The sequence below is a fragment of the Oncorhynchus gorbuscha genome, linkage group LG13 (genome assembly GCF_021184085.1).
Source record: "Oncorhynchus gorbuscha isolate QuinsamMale2020 ecotype Even-year linkage group LG13, OgorEven_v1.0, whole genome shotgun sequence".
Lineage (NCBI taxonomy): Eukaryota > Metazoa > Chordata > Actinopteri > Salmoniformes > Salmonidae > Oncorhynchus > Oncorhynchus gorbuscha.
Genome location: NC_060185.1, coordinates 87604564 through 87623518, shown reverse-complemented (window position 1 = coordinate 87623518; position 18955 = coordinate 87604564). Strand labels below are relative to the sequence as shown.

Below are 18955 nucleotides of genomic sequence, written 5' to 3'. Positions count from 1 at the left end.
GTCCTTAACTATTACAAGCATACCCATAACATGATGCAGCCACCACTATGCTAGAACATATGGAGAGTGGTATTGGATTTGACCCAAACATAACACTTTGTATTCAGGACAAAAAGTTTATTGTGCCTTGTTGCAAACAGGATGCATGTTCTGGAATAAACTTCCTTCTTTTCACTCTGTCAATTAGGTTAGTATTGTGGAGTAACTACAATGTTGATCCATCCTCAATGTTCTCCTATCATAGCCATAGGTGACCTTCTTTGGAGGCATTGAAAAACCTAACTGGTCTTTGTGGTTGAATCAGTGTTTGAAATTCACTGCTTGACTGAGGGACCTTACAGATAGTTGTATGTGTGGGGTACAGAGATGATGTAGTCATTCAAAAACCATGTTAAACACCATTATTGCACACAGAGATGTCCATGCAACTTATTGTGTGACTTGTTATGAACTTATTGAGGCTTACTATAACAAAAGGGGTCAAATATTTTTTGGCTCATGATATTTCAGCTTTTTATATTAAACTAATTTGTGAACATAAAACAATAATTCCACTTTGACATTATGGGCAGGGTATTTTGTGTAGGCCAGTGACAACTTCTAAATTGTATCTATTTTAAAGGGAAAAAAGATACAAAAAGTCAAGAGGTGGGAGTACTTTCTGAAGGCACTGTAGAATCCAGATCAGAAGGAAGTTGACTACAAATACAACATTGCTACAATATTTGCAATGTTTACAAACAAGAGAAGGATAAAAATGATGATTCAAATGAAAACAGATGACTGCAATACAATATACATTGGCTACATGGACCTATATAGGCCTATATAACGCAATGTTGACTTAATGTGTTTCATGATGTGTGACAACATGTGCGCAATGACGTACCCAAACTGTGATTTAGTGCATTTAATATTGGTTAAGCATAACAAGCCACCTCAACAGTGTTTTTGCAGCCATAGGTGGTAATATCCCTCTCGCTCTGGATAAGAGCGTCTGCTAAATGACTTAAATGTAAATGGAGCTGATCCATCATTATTGAGGAATAATATATGTGCTTGTTTGGGAAACACTTAAAAAGTTGTCTCAATCATTCTCTCTCTACTTTTTTGCAGGAATGTGTTCTTGGACAGGAACTGTGCGCTTCTGCTGTTGCCAAAGCTCACCAAACCAGCTGTTAAAGCTTTTAAGTGGAGATTGCATTCTCCCACTACTTCCCAGAGCTCTACGGTAGGCCTGTGTGTGTGCTGTACGGTCTATCTCAGGTCATTACTCAGCAGTGAGGGACAGTAAACTATACGAGAGGAGGACAAAAGAAAACAATAAGCTGGCTAAACCAGGTGTGGCTCTTGCTCAGAGGTGGAACCATTCAGCCATTTGTTCAAGCCTTTAGTTTCAATCTCCACTGACAGCGACTGTACGACTGTACAAGGTCTAGGCTAATCTGGTTTATTCCCATGAATGCCATGCAACACAACTGTGCTATGCAATCCACTCTTAGTTTCTGTCCTAAATGGCATCCTATTCCCTATGTGTCCTGGTCAAAAGCAGTGGACTATTTAGGGAAAACTCTGCCATTTGGGACACACTCGCAGAGAACTTTATTTTTAATCAAACTCTGGCGAGCTACTCTAGCTAATAATGTAGCAACAGCAATGTCTTCACAATACAACTGTATGAAGTGTGACATTGCCTAATGATTGTCCAACCAATCTATAGTTGCATTCAGCAAGTAATTGTTTATTACAGAGTTACACATTACAGTGCTCTCTCTCGTACTGTATCAACAGAGAGTGACTGATAGTGATCTAGGCTCCAACTTTCTGCTTCTGCATGCAAAGCTCCTCCATTTTGCAAATGCACGAGGCCCATAACAAACATACACTCCAGTCAAATGTATTGTAATTGTTTCTAGAATTTAGCCTATAGCTAGCATACTAAGAGGTAGCTAGGCAGACGTTTGAGTGAGATATGCAGGTGTTCTAGGCTTACTTGGATCATCCTATACTTTGTAAAAAAAAAATATATATATATATATCATTATATATAAATACAGCAATTTATTATAGTTATGTCAACTGAGATGTGGCCGTTTTGATAGACCTGAGACATGAGAAAAGCAAAAAGTTCTGGTTGGTATGCTTGTTACTTTCACACCCGGAAGTTGGTTTGTCAGAATACATCCAATTAGCATTCAAGGCCTTTGCCACAACTAATAGTACCCATGTTTACAGAAAGATTTCCCCTTACGTAAGTGCATACGTTTGGTTTTGAGCTGGCCAATTCCCTAGCTCAGTAAATGTGCTTGCTAGCTAACCAAACAAACAACAAACTGACTGTGAAACTGCGCAAAAAAACTATTTCATTCTAACGTCGTTACGCTAGATAATTAGCTAGCTGGATAACAGCCATCTCATCTTTATAAAAACAGATAACGTAACTTTCTAGACGCGTTATCAATCGCTCGTCGGATACTTCCAGACAAGATTAAAATGGTTAAAAATTCGAATGGCGAAAAAGTAGATTTTGTCCCGTGTTTTGACTGCTACAACTTGCTACTGAAGCTAACTAGCTTCCTGCTGCTACGTGACGTCAAAGTGTTGGGTACGTGTCTCTCTCAAACAGGTAAACTCGAGAGTTGAACTCGGATATAGTGAAAATACTTACGCTTTATCAACCAATTCCCGGACTTTCCACATATTCATCATTTTGGCTCTCTACAACGCGGCTTTCCGCCTCAGTAACCCGTATTCCAGGCTCTCAAAACCCGATAGAGCGGAGCGCTGTCACCGAAACCAACCCTTGAACCAAAGACAGTTTACAGTAAGAACTGGAACACTCTTCACCTCTGAGGGGGCGCACGCATTGGACAGGACAGGTTACTACGGATACGTCCTTGCAACGTCACGAGGAAGAAAACATGCGTTGACCAACATAGGATATGTAAAAAAAATATATATATATTTTAAAAAGTGTCACTTTTGGAATGTGTTTTATGAAATTAATTAGCCATGTATTCAAGAGTGGTGCTAAATTAGATAATTACATTACCAACCAAGAAGGATTTGTTTTAAGACATTGATTCCTAAATATAATCTGTATTATAGAAAAGGTTTTCTCTTGACTCCTTTTTTCATTGAATTTGACCTCAGAATAAAAGACAACCCTAACCCTAGCTTCTTGTCACACAAGCATTTCGCTACACCACCAATAACATCTGCTAAATATGTGTATATGACTAAAAATATTATGGGAATAGCTTCTTTTTGGGTTGTTGTAGAATTTAATGGTTCTTTACTGGATTTTGATAATGAGCGGGTATCGTCCTAATTCTGCTCTGCATGCAATTATTTGGTGTTTTACGTTGTACACAGGGGATATTTTTGCTGAATACTGCATGGAGACTCTCAATTTGGGGTTTGTCCTATTTTGTTAATTCTTGGTTGGTGAGCGGATCCCAGACCTCACAACCATAAAGGGCAATGGGTTCTATAACTGATTCAAGTATGTCAAATGTTATGTTCCTTTTGATGACATAGAAGGCCCTTATTTCCTTGTCTCTCAGATCGTTCACTGCTCTGTGGAAGTTACCTGTGGCGCTGATGTTTAGGCCGAGGTATGTATTGTTTTTTTGTGTGCTCTAGGGCAACAGTGTCTAGATGGAATTTGTATTCGTGGTCCTGGCGACTGGACCTTTTTTGGAACACCATTATTTGGTCTTACTGAGCTTTACTGTCAGGGCCCAGGTCTGTCAGGGCCCAGGTCTGTCAGGGCCCAGGTCTGTCAGGGCTCAGGTCTGTCAGGGCCCAGGTCTGTCAGGGCCGAGGTCTGTACAGAACCTGTTCAGAAAATCTAAGTGCTGCTGTAGGCCCTCTTTGATTGGTGACAGAAGCATCAGATCATCAGCAAACAGTAGACATTTGACTTCAGACTCTAGTAGGGTGAGGCCGGGTGCTGCAGACTGTTCTAATGCCCTCGCCAATTCGTTGATATATATGTTGAAGAGGGTGGGGCGTATGCTGCACCCCCCCCCCCCAACCCTGTAGAAGGAAATGTGTGTGGTTTTTGCCAATTTTAACCGCACACTTGTTTTTTGTGTACATGGATTTTATATTGTTGTTATGTTTTCCCCCAACACCACTTTCCATCAATTTGTATAGCAGACCCTCATGCCAAATTCAGCCGAAAGCTTTTTGAAATCAACAAAGAATGAGAAGACTTTGCCTTTGTTTTGGTTTGTTTGTTTGTCAATTAGGGTGTGCAGGGTGAATATGTGGTCTGTCATACGATAATTTGGTAAAAAGCCAAATTACATTTAGCTCAGTTCATTGTTTATGCTGAGGAAATTTCCATCTCTGGCGTTGTGCTCCTACTTTAGCAGCAATTTCCACAAGGACCTCCAACAGCCGAAGCTAAGTAGTAACATTAACATGATGCCTTCTAATTGTAGTCGCTGTACTCGCCTTACGGCGAGGATAGCTGTGCTACAAGCCCAGCTTCAGACACAATCGTTAGGCAAGGGTAATTTCAGTGTAGGAAAGGATGAAACCGCGTCTGTGCCACCAGTAAGTACAGATAGTAGTATAAATCCCCTGGCACAGTCCCCGCAGCCGGACAACTTTCTCACGGTTTCTGGAAGGAAATGCTGTAGGAAAGCTCAACTGGTGTCGCTCATTCAGCCGACAGAAACTTTCAACCGGTTTTCCCCATTAAGCAGCGGGTCGGAGTCAGAGGCCGAGTCTACTCTGGTCTCTACTCCTCCCGTTACGGGGACTGAGACGCCGAAGCTTCCCACCATTAGCTCTGACAAATTGAAAACTCTAGTCATTGGCGACTCCATTACCCACAGTATTAGACTTAAAACGAATCATCCAGCGATCATACACTGTTTACCAGGGGGCAGGGCTACCGACGTTAAGGCTAATCTGAAGATGGTGCTGGCTAAAGCTAAAACTGGCGAGTGTAGAGAGTATAGAGATATTGTTATCCATTTCGGCACCAACGATGTTAGGATGAAACTGTCAGAGATCACTAGCTTCTGCGTGCATATCAGCTAGAAAGATGTGTCGGCATCGAGTAATTGTCTCTGGCCCCCTCCCAGTTAGGGGGAGTGATGAGCTCTACAGCAGAGTCTCACAACTCAATCGCTGGTTGAAAACTGTTTTCTGCCCCTCCCAAAAGATAGAATTTGTAGATAATTGGCCCTCTTTCTGGGACTCACCCACAAACAGGACCAAGCCTGGCCTGCTGAGGAGTGACGGACTCCATCTTAGCTGGAGGGTTGCTCTCATCTTATCAACCAACATAGACAGAGCTCTAACTCCTCTAGCTCCACAATGAAATAGGGTGCAGGCCAGGCAGCAGGCTGTTAGCCAGCCTGCCAGCATAGTGGAGTCTGCCACTAGCACAGTCAGTGTAGTCAGCTCAGCTATCACCACTGAGACCGTGTCTGTGCCTCGACCTAGGTTGGACAAAACTAAACATGGCGGTGTTCGCCTTAGCAATCTCACTAGGATAAAGACCACCTCCATTCCAGTCATTACTGAAAGAGATCATGATACTTCACATCTCAAAATAGGGCTACTTAATGTTAGATCCCTTACTTCAAAGGCAATTATAGTCAATGAACTAATCACTGATCATAATCTTGATGTGATTGGCCTGACTGAAACATGGCTTAAGCCGGATTAATTTACTGTTTTAAATGAGGCCTCACCGCCTGGCTACACTAGTGACCATATCCCCCGTGCATCCCGCAAAGGCGGAGGTGTTGCTAACATTTACGATAGCAAATTTCAATTTACAAAAAAAAATGACGTTTTCGTCTTTTGAGCTTCTAGTCATGAAATCTATGCAGCCTACTCAATCACTTTTTATAGCTACTGTTTACAGGCCTCCTGGGCCATATACAGCGTTTCTCACTGAGTTCCCTGAATTCCTATCGGACCTTGTAGTCATAGCAGATAATATTCTCATCTTTGGTGACTTTAATATTCACATGGAAAAGTCCACAGACCCACTCCAAAAGGCTTTCGGAGCCATCATCGACTCAGTGGGTTTTGTCCAACATGTCTCTGGACCCACTCACTGTCACAGTCATACGCTGGACCTAGTTTTGTCCCATGGAATAAATGTTGTGGATCTTAGTGTTTTTCCTCATAATCCTGGACTATCGGACCACCATTTTATTACGTTTGCAATTGCAACAAATAATCTGCTCAGACCCCAACCAAGGACCATCAAAAGTCGTGCTATAAATTCACAGACAACACAAAGATTCCTTGATGCCCTTCCAGACTCCCTCTGCCTACCCAAGGACGCCAGAGGACAAAAATCAGTTAACCACCTAACTGAGGATCTCAATTTAATCTTGCGCAATACCCTAGATGCAGTTGCACCCTAAAAACTAAAAACATTTCTCATAAGAAACTAGCTCCCTGGTACACAGAAAATACCCGAGCTCTGAAGCAAGCTTCCAGAAAATTGGAACGGAAATGGCGCCACACCAAACTGGAAGTCTTCCGACTAGCTTGGAAAGATGGTACCGTGCAGTACCGAAGAGCCCTTACTGCTGCTCGATCATCCTATTTTTCTAACTTAATTGAGGAAAATAAGAACAATCCGAAATTCCTTTTTGATACTGTCGCAAAGCTAACTAAAAAGCAGCATTCCCCAAGAGAGGATGACTTTCACTTTAGCAGTGATAAATTCATGAACTTCTTTGAGGAAAAGATTATGATTATTAGAAAGCAAATTACGGACTCCTCTTTAAACCTGTGTATTCCTCCAAACCTCAGTTGTCCTGAGTCTGCACAACTCTGCCAGGACCTAGGATCAAGAGAGACGCTCAAGTTTTTTAGTACTATATCTCTTGACACAATGATGAAAATAATAATGACCTCTAAACCTTCAAGCTGCATACTGGACCCTATTCCAACTAAACTACTGAAAGAGCTGCTTCCTGTGCTTGGCCCTCCTATGTTGAACATAATACAGTGCCTTGCGAAAGTATTCGGCCCCCTTGAACTTTGCGACCTTTTGCCACATTTCAGGCTTCAAACATAAAGATATAAAACTGTATTTTTTTGTGAAGAATCAACAATAAGTGGGACACAATCATGAAGTGGAACGACATTTATTGGATATTTCAAACTTTTGGGTTGGAGGGTTTGTATTTTGTTTTGTAGTTCATTCAATGTAATTGGAGAATCCAGTGGGTTATGGCAGCCTTTAATAGTTGATTATAAGATTTGTATTTGATCATGTATATGTTTTTGCTGTTTGTTCTATGTTATAGAGCCAAAAAGCTTGGAGAAGTGATTTATCCATACATCTCCGTTTTGGATAGATAACTCTTCCTGTTGTTGTTTGTGGTTAGATTCTGAAGTGGTTAAGATTCTATGGATTCTTCAATTACATTTAGATGATTTCTGACCTGCTGTTCCTTCTTTTTCCGTATTGTATTTCTGTATTGTGTTAGTGGTTTAGGCTCAGATTTTCTGGGTCTCTGTTTTTTGGTTGGGTAGGTTTCTCAATTTCTTTCTTAGGTTTTTCTTCATCAAACCATTTGTTATTGTTGTAAGTTTTTGTAAATTTTGCCTAATTGTTTTTTGGTAGATTTCCACACTATTTTCCTTCCATCTACAGCATTTCGTAATATTTTTCAGTTCCTTTGGCTTTGACGTGTCGGACCATTGAGTATTGTTCTGTTCAAGTAGAGTGTGATTTTGCTGTGATCTGATAGGGGTGTCAGTGGACTGACTGTGAACGCTCGGAGAGACTCTGGGTTGAGGTGATTGATAAAGTCGTCTACAGTACTACTGATGAGTGATGAGCTATAGGTGTACCTACCATAGGAGTCCCCCTTGTGGCCTACCATTGACTATGTACAGACCCAGCGTCCGACAGAGCTGCAGGAGTTGTGACCCGTTTCTGTTGGTTATGTTGTTGTAGTTGTGTCAAGGGGAGCATATGGGGGGAGGGAATGCTGTCACCTCCAGGTAAATGTTTGTCCCCCTGTGTGCTGAGAGTTGTGGCATTTAGGTTGCCACAGACTAGTTCATGTCCCTGAGCCTGGAAAGTGTTGATCTCCCTCACGAGGGTGGAGAAGCTATCATCTATAAAGTATGGGGATTCTATTGGGGGGGATAAAGTTTGTATTTTTTTAAAATCTTTATTTAACTAGGCAAGTCACATTCTTAGTTTCAATGACGGCCTAGGAACAGTGGGTTAACTGCCTGTTCAGGGGCAGAACTAAAGATTTGTACCTTGTCAGCTCAGGGGTTTGAACTTGCAACCTTCCGGTTACTAGTCCAACACTCTAACTACTAGGCTACCCAGCCTAGCACACATGAAGACATTTTTCTCTGTTGAGATAATTTCCTCATTCATTTCTCGCCAGATGTAAAATGTTCCTGTTTTGACTAATTTGGGGTTAGGTGTGCTCTATACAAAATTAGCATACCCCCTGAGTCTCTTCCCTGTTTCACACCTGGTAGTTTGGTGGATGGGACTACCAGCTCTCTGTAACCTAGAGGTCAAACAATGGGTCTGTCTCTTTTTTACCATGTTTCTTGTAGGATGACAATGTCATTTCCAATTTCTTTGATGAAGTCTGGGTTCCTGCTCTTTAGGCCAAAGGTAGATGACCTCAGACCTTGTTTATTCTAGCATGAGATAGTAAAAGCCTTGTGTTCCATAGTGTCTTGTGTTGTTTTTGTGTGGTTTATGCCCGTACCATCACAGTTGGTGTGAGCAGAGCATGTTGAGCAACTGATACATACCTCTTAGGTCACAGGATGGGGCTTAGGCAGGTGTAATAGTGGGGTTTAGACCTGTTGCTCTGCTCAGGTCCTGGACATATGTCCTGCTGTCATGTTAATGTAATTGTCGCAGGGACGGGGGGCATGGGGTGGGCAAGGTGGGCATTGGTCTGACATGGCGGAGCCTATATAGAGTGTGGCCAGGGTTTACTTGGGGTGGTTTTAGCTGGTTGGGATGTGGCTAGTGATGCTGTGGTCTGGGTGTAGGTGCTCTTAGCGTGGGTTATCTTGGTGCATTCTCTCTCTCTTTCTCTCTGTTAGTACGAAATAAATAAAGAATAAAAGAAGAGGAAAAATAGCCATAAGAGAGGAAGAAAACAAGAGACAGCACTTAACGACCCAGAATGCACTGCACCCAAGGGAGCAACCTCAATTACCAGCCCACGCTGGAAGAGGAGGACTCTGGGAGAAATGATGGCTTAGATGGAGATGGCTGGGTGTGAGGTGTGTGTGTGTGTGTGTGTGTGTGTGTGTGTGTGTGTGTGTGTGTGTGTGTGTGTGTGTGTGTGTGTGTGTGTGTGTGTGTGTGTGTGTGTGTGTGTGTGTGTGTGTGTGTGTGTGTGAAAAAGAGACAGAGAGAAAGAAACAGAGAGAGAAAGAGAGAGGGAGATCAACCAGCACTAAACCATGCTATACTCCTCTGGGAGGGTCTAAGCGGGAAGGGATGTTTTTCAGGATGTGTGCTTGCGTGTGAGTGTGGGCACGACTATGAGTGTGTGTGTATGGGTAGATGGGGGTGAGGGGGCAGCCCAGGCCTTAATGTTTTAATCTATTCCTAAAATTGGGCTAAAAAAGTCTATCACTGAACATTTCTATAAAATAATGGAGAAATCAACTCCATATACCAAGGTGTCACATTACAAGTAAAACATTTGAAGACATTAATGTCCCTCCAGTTCCTATTGTTCCTGGCAATGGATGAATCAGATCCACATCTGATGTACAGAGAGAAGAAAGGCAAAGCTATCATGTTCTAAATGTAAACAGCCCAAATATCCTGACTGCCTCTTCAAAGTCAAAGCTGCGTTCAGAATCTTTCTCCTTCAGAAAACACTCTTTGTCCCCAAAACACTGCTTTTGGACATGTGACTAAATCTCCCTGTGTCATCCTGTGATATGTGAGCACGAGGAATGCCCACCACAACACCTTTTAGACTTTACAGAGAATGAAAACGTTTTTAAGATTGTTAAAAACTACATTTAATCTGACGTTCCTGTCAAAGTGTGGTAAAAATTACATTTTCATTGAATATACTGGACAAAAATATAAACACAACATGCAACAATTTCAAAGATTTTACTGAGTTACATTTCATAGAAGGAAATCAGTCAATTGAAATAAATCCATTAGGGCCTAATCTATGGATTTCATGACTGGGCAGGGGTGTAGCTATGGGTGGGCCTGAAAGGGCATAGCCCACCCACTTGGGAGTCAGGGTCACCCACTGGGGAGCCAGGCCCAGCCAATCAGAATTAGATTTTCCCCACAAAAGGGCTTTATTACAGACAGAAATGGGAAGGCTTATGGTAGAGACATTGATATTAAATTCTCTGGCAACAACTCTGTTGGACATTCCTGTAGTCAGCGTGCCAATTGTCAGCATGCCAATCCCTCAACACACATTTGTTTGTGTGACAACATTGCACATTTTAGAGTGGCCTTGCATGTATGTAATGGTCCTGCTTTCATCAGCTTCTTGATATGCCACACCTGTCAGGTGGAAAATGATAAATGCTCACTAACAGGGACGAAAACAAATTTGTGCAAAACATTTGAAATAAATAATATTTTTTGTGCATATGGAACATTTCTGGGATATTTTATTTCAGCTTATGAAACATGGGACCAACATTTTACATGTTAAGTTGATATTTTTTCAGTGTAAATGAAAGGAATGAACAATGAAGAGATGTAGTGGCCAGTTCTACCACTAGGGGGCAATATGACTATTCAGGTGAATGGGCATTATAGCAAAGCCAAAGACTTGCCTAAAGCTAGACAGGATAAACAGTACATTGAGGCTGTGTGTGTGTGTGCATGCTTACGTGTGTGTGTGTGTGTGTGTGTGTGTGTGTGTGTGTGTGTGTGTGTGTGTGTGTGTGTGTGTGTGTGTGTGTGTGTGTGTGTGTGTGTGTGTGTGTGTGTGTGTGTGCGTGCGTGCGTGCGTGCGTGCGTGCGTGCGTGCGTGCGTGCGTGCGTGTGTGCGAGTGTTTGTTTGTGTGTGATGACAGAGGGGAGGGTGTGTTGACACATATGAATTCACATGACAAGTGTGCTCAGAACATCATCAGAGCTTGGCAAGTAAAGAGAGAAATGCATGTCTCTGTCTCTGTCTCTGTCTCTGTCTCTGTCTCTGTCTCTGTCTCTCTCTCTCTCTCTCTCTCTCTCTCTCTCTCTCTCTCTACATTTACATTTACATTTAAGTCATTTAGCAGACGCTCTTATCCAGAGCGACTTACAAATTGGTGCATTCACCTTATGACATCCAGTGGGACAGTCACTTAACAATAGTGCATCTAAAACTTAGGGGGGGTGGGGTGAGAGGGATTACTTAACCTATCCTAGGTATTCCTTAAAGAGGTGGGGTTTCAGGTGTCTCCGGAAGGTGGTGATTGACTCCGCTGTCCTGGCGTCGTGAGGGAGTTTGTTCCACCATTGGGGGGCCAGGGCAGCGAACAGTTTTGACTGGGCTGAGCGGGAGCTGTACTTCCTCAGTGGTAGGGAGGCGAGCAGGCCAGAGGTGGATGAACGCAGTGCCCTTGTTTGGGTGTAGGGCCTGATCAGAGCCTGGAGGTACTGAGGTGCCGTTCCCCTCACAGCTCCGTAGGCAAGCACCATGGTCTTGTAGCGGATGCGAGCTTCAACTGGAAGCCAGTGGAGAGAACGGAGGAGCGGGGTGACGTGAGAGAACTTGGGAAGGTTGAACACCAGACGGGCTGCGGCGTTCTGGATGAGTTGAAGGGGTTTAATGGCACAGGCAGGGAGCCCAGCCAACAGCGAGTTGCAGTAATCCAGACGGGAGATGACAAGTGCCTGGATTAGGACCTGCGCCGCTTCCTGTGTGAGGCAGGGTCGTACTCTGCGGATGTTGTAGAGCATGAACCTACAGGAACGGGCCACCACCTTGATGTTAGTTGAGAACGACAGGGTGTTGTCCAGGATCACGCCAAGGTTCTTGGCGCTCTGGGAGGAGGACACAATGGAGTTGTCAACCGTGATGGCGAGATCATGGAACGGGCAGTCCTTCCCCGGGAGGAAGAGCAGCTCCGTCTTGCCGAGGTTCAGCTTGAGGTGGTGATCCGTCATCCACACTGATATGTCTGCCAGACATGCAGAGATGCGATTCGCCACCTGGTCATCAGAAGGGGGAAAGGAGAAGATTAATTGTGTGTCGTCTGCATAGCAATGATAAGAGAGACCATGTGAGGTTATGACAGAGCCAAGTGACTTGGTGTATAGCGAGAATAGGAGAGGGCCAAGAACAGAGCCCTGGGGGACACCAGTGGTGAGAGCGCGTGGTGAGGAGACAGATTCTCGCCACGCCACCTGGTAGGAGCGACCTGTCAGGTAGGACGCAATCCAAGCGTGGGCCGCGCCGGGAGATGCCCAACTCGGAGAGGGTGGAGAGGAGGATCTGATGGTTCACAGTATCGAAGGCAGCCGATAGATCTAGAAGGATGAGAGCAGAGGAGAGAGAGTTAGCTTTAGCAGTGCGGAGCGCCTCCGTGATACAGAGGAGAGCAGTCTCAGTTGAATGACTAGTCTTGAAACCTGACTGATTTGGATCAAGAAGGTCATTCAGAGAGAGATAGCGGGAGAGCTGGCCAAGGACGGCACGTTCAAGAGTTTTGGAGAGAAAAGAAAGAAGGGATACTGGTCTGTAATTGTTGACATCGGAGGGATCGAGTGTAGGTTTTTTCAGAAGGGGTGCAACTCTCGCTCTCTTGAAGACGGAAGGACGTAGCCAACGGTCAGGGATGAGTTGATGAGCGAGGTGAGGTAAGGGAGAAGGTCTCCGGAAATGGTCTGGAGAAGAGAGGAGGGGATAGGGTCAAGCGGGCAGGTTGTTGGGCGGCCGGCCGTCACAAGACGCGAGATTTCATCTGGAGAGAGAGGGGAGAAAGAGGTCAGAGCACAGGGTAGGGCAGTGTGAGCAGAACCAGCGGTGTCGTTTGACTTAGCAAACGAGGATCGGATGTCGTCGACCTTCTTTTCAAAATGGTTGACGAAGTCATCTGCAGAGAGGAGGAGGGGGGAGGGGGCGGAGGATTCAGGAGGGAGGAGAAGGTGGCAAAGAGCTTCCTAGGGTTAGAGGCAGATGCTTGGAATTTAGCGTGGTAGAAAGTGGCTTTAGCAGCAGAGACAGAGGAGGAAAATGTAGAGAGGAGGGAGTGAAAGGATGCCAGGTCCGCAGGGAGGCGAGTTTTCCTCCATTTCCGCTCGGCTGCCCGGAGCCCTGTTCTGTGAGCTCGCAATGAGTCATCGAGCCACGGAGCGGGAGGGGAGGACCGAGCCGGCCTGGAGGATAGGGGACATAGAGAGTCAAGGGATGCAGAGAGGGAGGAGAGGAGGGTTGAGGAGGCAGAATCAGGAGATAGGTGGGAGAAGGTTTGAGCGGAGGGAAGAGATGATAGGATGGAAGAGGAGAGAGTAGCGGGGGAGAGAGAGCGAAGGTTGGGACGGCGCGATACCATCCGAGTAGGGGCAGTGTGGGAGGTGTTGGATGAGAGCGAGAGGGAAAAGGATACAAGGCAGTGGTCGGAGACTTGGAGGGGAGTTGCAATGAGGTTAGTGGAAGAACAGCATCTAGTAAAGATGAGGTCGAGCGTATTGCCTGCCTTGTGAGTAGGGGGAAGGTGAGAGGGTGAGGTCAAAGAGGAGAGGAGTGGAAAGAAGGAGGCAGAGAGGAAAGAGTCAAAGGTAGACGTGGGGAGGTTAAAGTCGCCCAGAACTGTGAGAGGTGAGCCGTCCTCAGGAAAGGAGCTTATCAAGGCATCAAGCTCATTGATGAACTCTCCGAGGAACCTGGAGGGCGATAAATGATAAGGATGTTAAGCTTGAAAGGGCTAGTAACTGTGACAGCATGGAATTCAAAGGAGGCAATAGACAGATGGGTAAGGGGAGAAAGAGAGAATGACCACTTGGGAGAGATGAGGATCCCGGTGCCACCACCCCGCTGACCAGACGCTCTCGGGGTGTGCGAGAACACGTGGGCGGACGAAGAGAGAGCAGTAGGAGTAGCAGTGTTGTCTGTGGTGATCCATGTTTCCGTCAGTGCCAAGAAGTCGAGGGACTGGAGGGAGGCATAGGCTGAGATGAACTCTGCCTTGTTGACCGCAGATTGGCAGTTCCAGAGGCTACCGGAGACCTGGAACTCCACGTGGGTCGTGCGCGCTGGGACCACCAGAGTAGGGTGGCCGCGGCCACGCGGTGAGGAGCGTTTGTATGGTCTGTGCAGAGAGGAGAGAACAGGGATAAACAGACACATAGTTGACAGGCTACAGAAGAGGCTACGCTAATGCAAAGGAGATTGGAATGACAAGTGGACTACACGTCTCGAATGTTCAGAAAGTTAAGCTACGTAGCAAGAATCTTATTGACTAAAATGATTAAAATGATACAGTACTGCTGAAGTAGGCCAGCTGGCAGTGGGTGCGTTGTTGACACTACACTAATCAAGTCGTTCCGTTGAGTGTAATAGTTTCTGCAGTGTTGCTATTCGGGGGCTAGCAGGCTAGCTAGCAGTGTTGTTTACGTTACGTTGCGTTAAAAGAACGACAATAGATGGCTAGCGAACCTAGAAAATCGCTCTAGACTACACAATTATCTTTGATACAAAGACGGCTATGTAGCTAGCTAAGTAGCTAGCTACGATCAAACAAATCAAACCGTTGTACTGTAATGAAATGAAGTGAAAATGTGATACAACCTGTGAATGCGACCGGGTAGTTGAGTTCTATACAGAAGACGTTGGCTAGCGTTGGCTAGCTGTTGGCTAGCTAGCAGAGTCACCTACGTTAAGGACGACAAATAGCTGGCTAGCTAACCTCGGTAAATTAAGATAATCACTCTAAGACTACACACTCTAAACCTAAACAACACAATTGTCTTGGATACGATGATACGAAGACAGCAAAGACAGCTATGTAGCTAGCTAACACTAAACTAATCAAGTCGTTCAGTTGAGTGTAATAGTTTTCCCAGTGCAGCTAATCAGTGGACGTTAGCTAGCTGGCTAGTGAAGACTACGTTAGGACGGCGAAATACGATAATTACGCAATTATCTTTGATACAAAGACGGCTATGTAGCTAGCTGAGAAGAAATTGCTAGGATAAGACAAATCAAACCGTTGTGATATAATGAAAAAGTTATACTACCCTCATTTTGTTTGTGTATCTCTCTCTCTCTCTCTCTCTCTCTCTCTCTCTCTCTCTCTCTCTCTCTCTCTCTCTCTCTCTCTCTCTCTCTCTCTCAGCCTTCTTCTTTCACTGAGGATATTTATTTCCAATCCACAGCAACAAAACATTTTTTTTCTGTCATTAGGTAACAATGTTCTCTGTTTCTCTCTGTGCCCAACGTCTTCTGGGCCCCTCTCCCTGTGTGTGTGTGTGTGTGTGTGTGTGTGTGTGTGTGTGTGTGTGTGTGTGTGTGTGTGTGTGTGTGTGTGTGTGTGTGTGTGTGTGTGTGTGTGTGTGTGTGTGTGTGTGTGTGTGTGTGTGTGTGTGTGTGTGTGTGTGTGTGAGATCTCTCTCTCTCTCTCTCTCTCTGCTATTATATTTAAGGATTTTATTGTTGGCACCAATGCAGCCCACAGGGAGACTCTTGTTCCTTTTCCCAGGCGGTATAACTCCTCATACGTCACACGCTCTCTGACCTTGTCTGCATGACAGGTCCCCTCTGTGTTGGTGTGTTAGTTTTGATGTATGTGCAAACATTTGTGTGTGCTTTTTTTGTGTGCGCCGGGTTGTTGTTGTTTGTGTGTGTGTGTGTGTGTGTGTGCATGCACTCATTTTGTTTGTGTGTCCTATGTGTGTGTGTGTCCTTCACTACCGGTCAAAGGTTTTAGAACACCTACTCATTCAAGGGTTTTTCTTTATTTTGACTATTTTCTACATTGTAGAATAATAGTGAAGACATCAAAATTCCGAAATAACATATATGGAATCATGTAGTGACCAAAAAAGTGTTAAACAAATCAAAATATTTTTGATAATTGAGATTCTTCAAATAGTCACCCTTTGCCTTGATGACAGCTTTGCACACTCTTGGAATTCTCTCAACCAGCTTCACCTGGAATGATTTTCCAACAGTCTTTAAGGAGGTCCCACATATGCTGAGCACTTTTTGGCGGCTTTTCCTTCAATCTGCGGTCCGACTAATCCAAAAACATCTCAATTTGGTTGAGGTCGGGGGATTGTGGAGGCCAGCTCATCTGATGCAGCACTCCATCACTCTCCTTTGTGGTAAAATAGCCCTTACACAAGCTGGAGGTGTGTTGGGACATTGTCCTGTTGAAAAACAAATGATAGTCCCGCTAAGCCAAAACCAGATGGGATGGTGAATGCTGTGGTAGCCATGCTGGGTAAGTGTGCCTTGAATTCTAAATAAATCACAGACAGTATCACCAGCAACGCACCCCCACACCATAACACCTCCTCCTCCATGCTTTATGGTGGGAAATACACACGCAGAGATCATCAGTTCATCCACACCACATCTCATAAAGACACAACAGTTGGAACCAAAAATCTCCAATTTGGATTCATGACCAAAGGACAAATTTCCACTGGTCTAATGTCCATTTCTCATGTTTCTTGGCACAAGCAAGTCTCTTTTTCTTATTGGTGTCCTTTAGTAGTGGTTTCTTTGTATCAAATTGACCATGAAGGCCTGATTCAAACAGTCTCCTCTGAACACAACTGATTGTGTCAAAAGCATTAAGAAGGAAAGAAATTCCACAAATTCACTTTTAAGAAGGAACACCTGTTTATTGAAATGCATTCCAGGTGACTACATCATGAAGCTGCTGGAGAGAATGCCAAGAGTGTGCAAAGCTGTCATCAAGGCAAAGGGTGGCTATTTGAAGAATTTAATAGAAAATATATTTAGATTTATTTAACACTTTTTTGGTTACTACATGATTCCATATGTGTTATTTCATAGTTTTGATGTCTTCACTATTATTCCACAATGTAGAAAATATTAAGAATAAAGAAAAACCATTGAATGATTAGGTGTTCTAAAACTTTTGACCGGTAGTGTATGTGTGTGTACCCAGTGACATTCTGCACCGGCCCAGGAAACATCTGTTCCTTTACAGACAGATTAAATGATCAATTAAAGCCAGTAAAACCCAAGAAAGCAAAACATCTGGACTCATAACCAGTGGAATGGATCCATCAGAGAGAGAAGGAAATAGGCCTGCCTCCCAAAGGGCACCCTATCCCCTATATGGTGCATTACACCCATAGGGATATGGTCAAAATTAGTGCACTATATAGGGGATATTGTGCAATATGAGAAGCACCCTAGGAACATGAGCAACAGGGAGATTCTCAAGGACAGGACAGTGTGTCTGATATGCTGATTGGGAGAAGGTTTGCCAGAGGTTTTAGACCAGCAAGTCATAGGATTGGAAATGGTTGGATGTCTGAGAAAAGAAGAAATGAGGAGGATAGGATAGAGGGACAGATAAATATAGTATAGAGGGGTATAGACATAGATGAAAGGATAGAAGGATAGATACATAGAGGATAGGATAGAGGGATAGATACACAGATAATAGGATAGAGGGATAGATACATAGAGGATATGATAGAGGGTAATATACATAGATGATAGGATAGAGGGATAGATACATAGATGATAGGATAGAGGGATAGATACAGAGAGGATATGAGGATAGATACATAGAGAATAGGAGGATATGATAGAGGGTAATATACATAGATGATAGGATAGAGGGATAGATACAGAGAGGATATGAGGATAGGATAGAGGGATAGATACATAGAGAATAGTAGGATATGATAGAGGGATAGATACATAGAGGATAGGAGGATATGATAGAGGGTAATATACATAGATGATAAGATAGAGGGATAGATAACACTTCCGGCGGCCAACAGTGATGGCCGCCTCGCTTCGCGTTCCTAGGAAACTATGCAGTATTTTGTTTTTTTTACGTGTCATTTGTTACATTGGTACCCCAGGTAATCTTAGGTTTCATTACATACAGTCGGGAGGAACTACTGAATATAAGAGCAACGTCAATATGACTTTCCTGAAGCGGATCCTGTGTTTTGCCTTCCAACCAGGACAATGGACCGGATCCCAGCCGACGAACCAAAACAATGTCGCAGTAAAAGGGGCAAGTGAAGCGGTCTTCTGGTCAGGCTCCGGAGACGGGCACATCGCGCACCACTCCCTAGCATACTACTCGCCAATGTCCAGTCCCTTGACAACAAGGTTGATGAAATCCGAGCAAGGGTAGCATTCCAGAGAGACATCAGAGACTGTAACGTTCTTTGCTTCACGGAAACATGGCTCACTCGAGACACGCTATCAGAGTCTGTGCAGCCAGCTGGTTTCTTCACGCATCGCGCCGACAAAAACAAGCATCTCTCTGGTAAGAAGAAGGGCGGGAGGATATGCCTTATGATTAATGAGACGTGGTGTGATCATAACAACATACAGGAACTCAAGTTCATCTGTTCACCTGACTTAGAATTCCTCACAATCAAATGTCGACCACATTATCTACCAAGGGAAATCTCTTCGATTATAATCACAGCCGTATATATTACCCCCAAGCAGACACATCGATGGCCCTGAACAAACTTCATTTGACTCTATGTAAAATGGAAACCACATATCCTGAGGCTGCATTCATTGTAGCTGGGGATTTTAACAAGGCTAATCTGAAAACAAGACTCCCTAAAATCTATCAGCATATCGATTGCGCAACCAGGGCTGTTAAAACCCTGGATCATTGTTATTCTAACTTCGCAACGCATATAAGGCCCTCCCCTGCCCTCCTTTCAGAAAAGCTGTCCACGACTCCATTTCGTCGCTTCCAGCCTACAGATAGAAACTAAAACAAGAAGCTCCCGCGCTCAGGTCTGTTCAAC

The 18955-nt window shown here is 44.2% G+C and overlaps 1 protein-coding gene across 1 annotated transcript in view; it reads right to left on the bottom strand.

Annotated features, from left to right (window-relative positions):
• clint1a (clathrin interactor 1a) overlaps nucleotides 1-2878 on the bottom strand; it is a 37899-nt gene extending 35021 nt beyond the window's left edge. Inside the window, exon 1 of the mRNA XM_046296012.1 lies at nucleotides 2669-2878. Within this exon, the coding sequence (XP_046151968.1) occupies nucleotides 2669-2709 (41 nt within the window). The 5' untranslated portion in view covers nucleotides 2710-2878. The remainder of the gene's footprint in view (nucleotides 1-2668) is intronic.
• Nucleotides 2879-18955: the final 16077 nt, after the last annotated feature.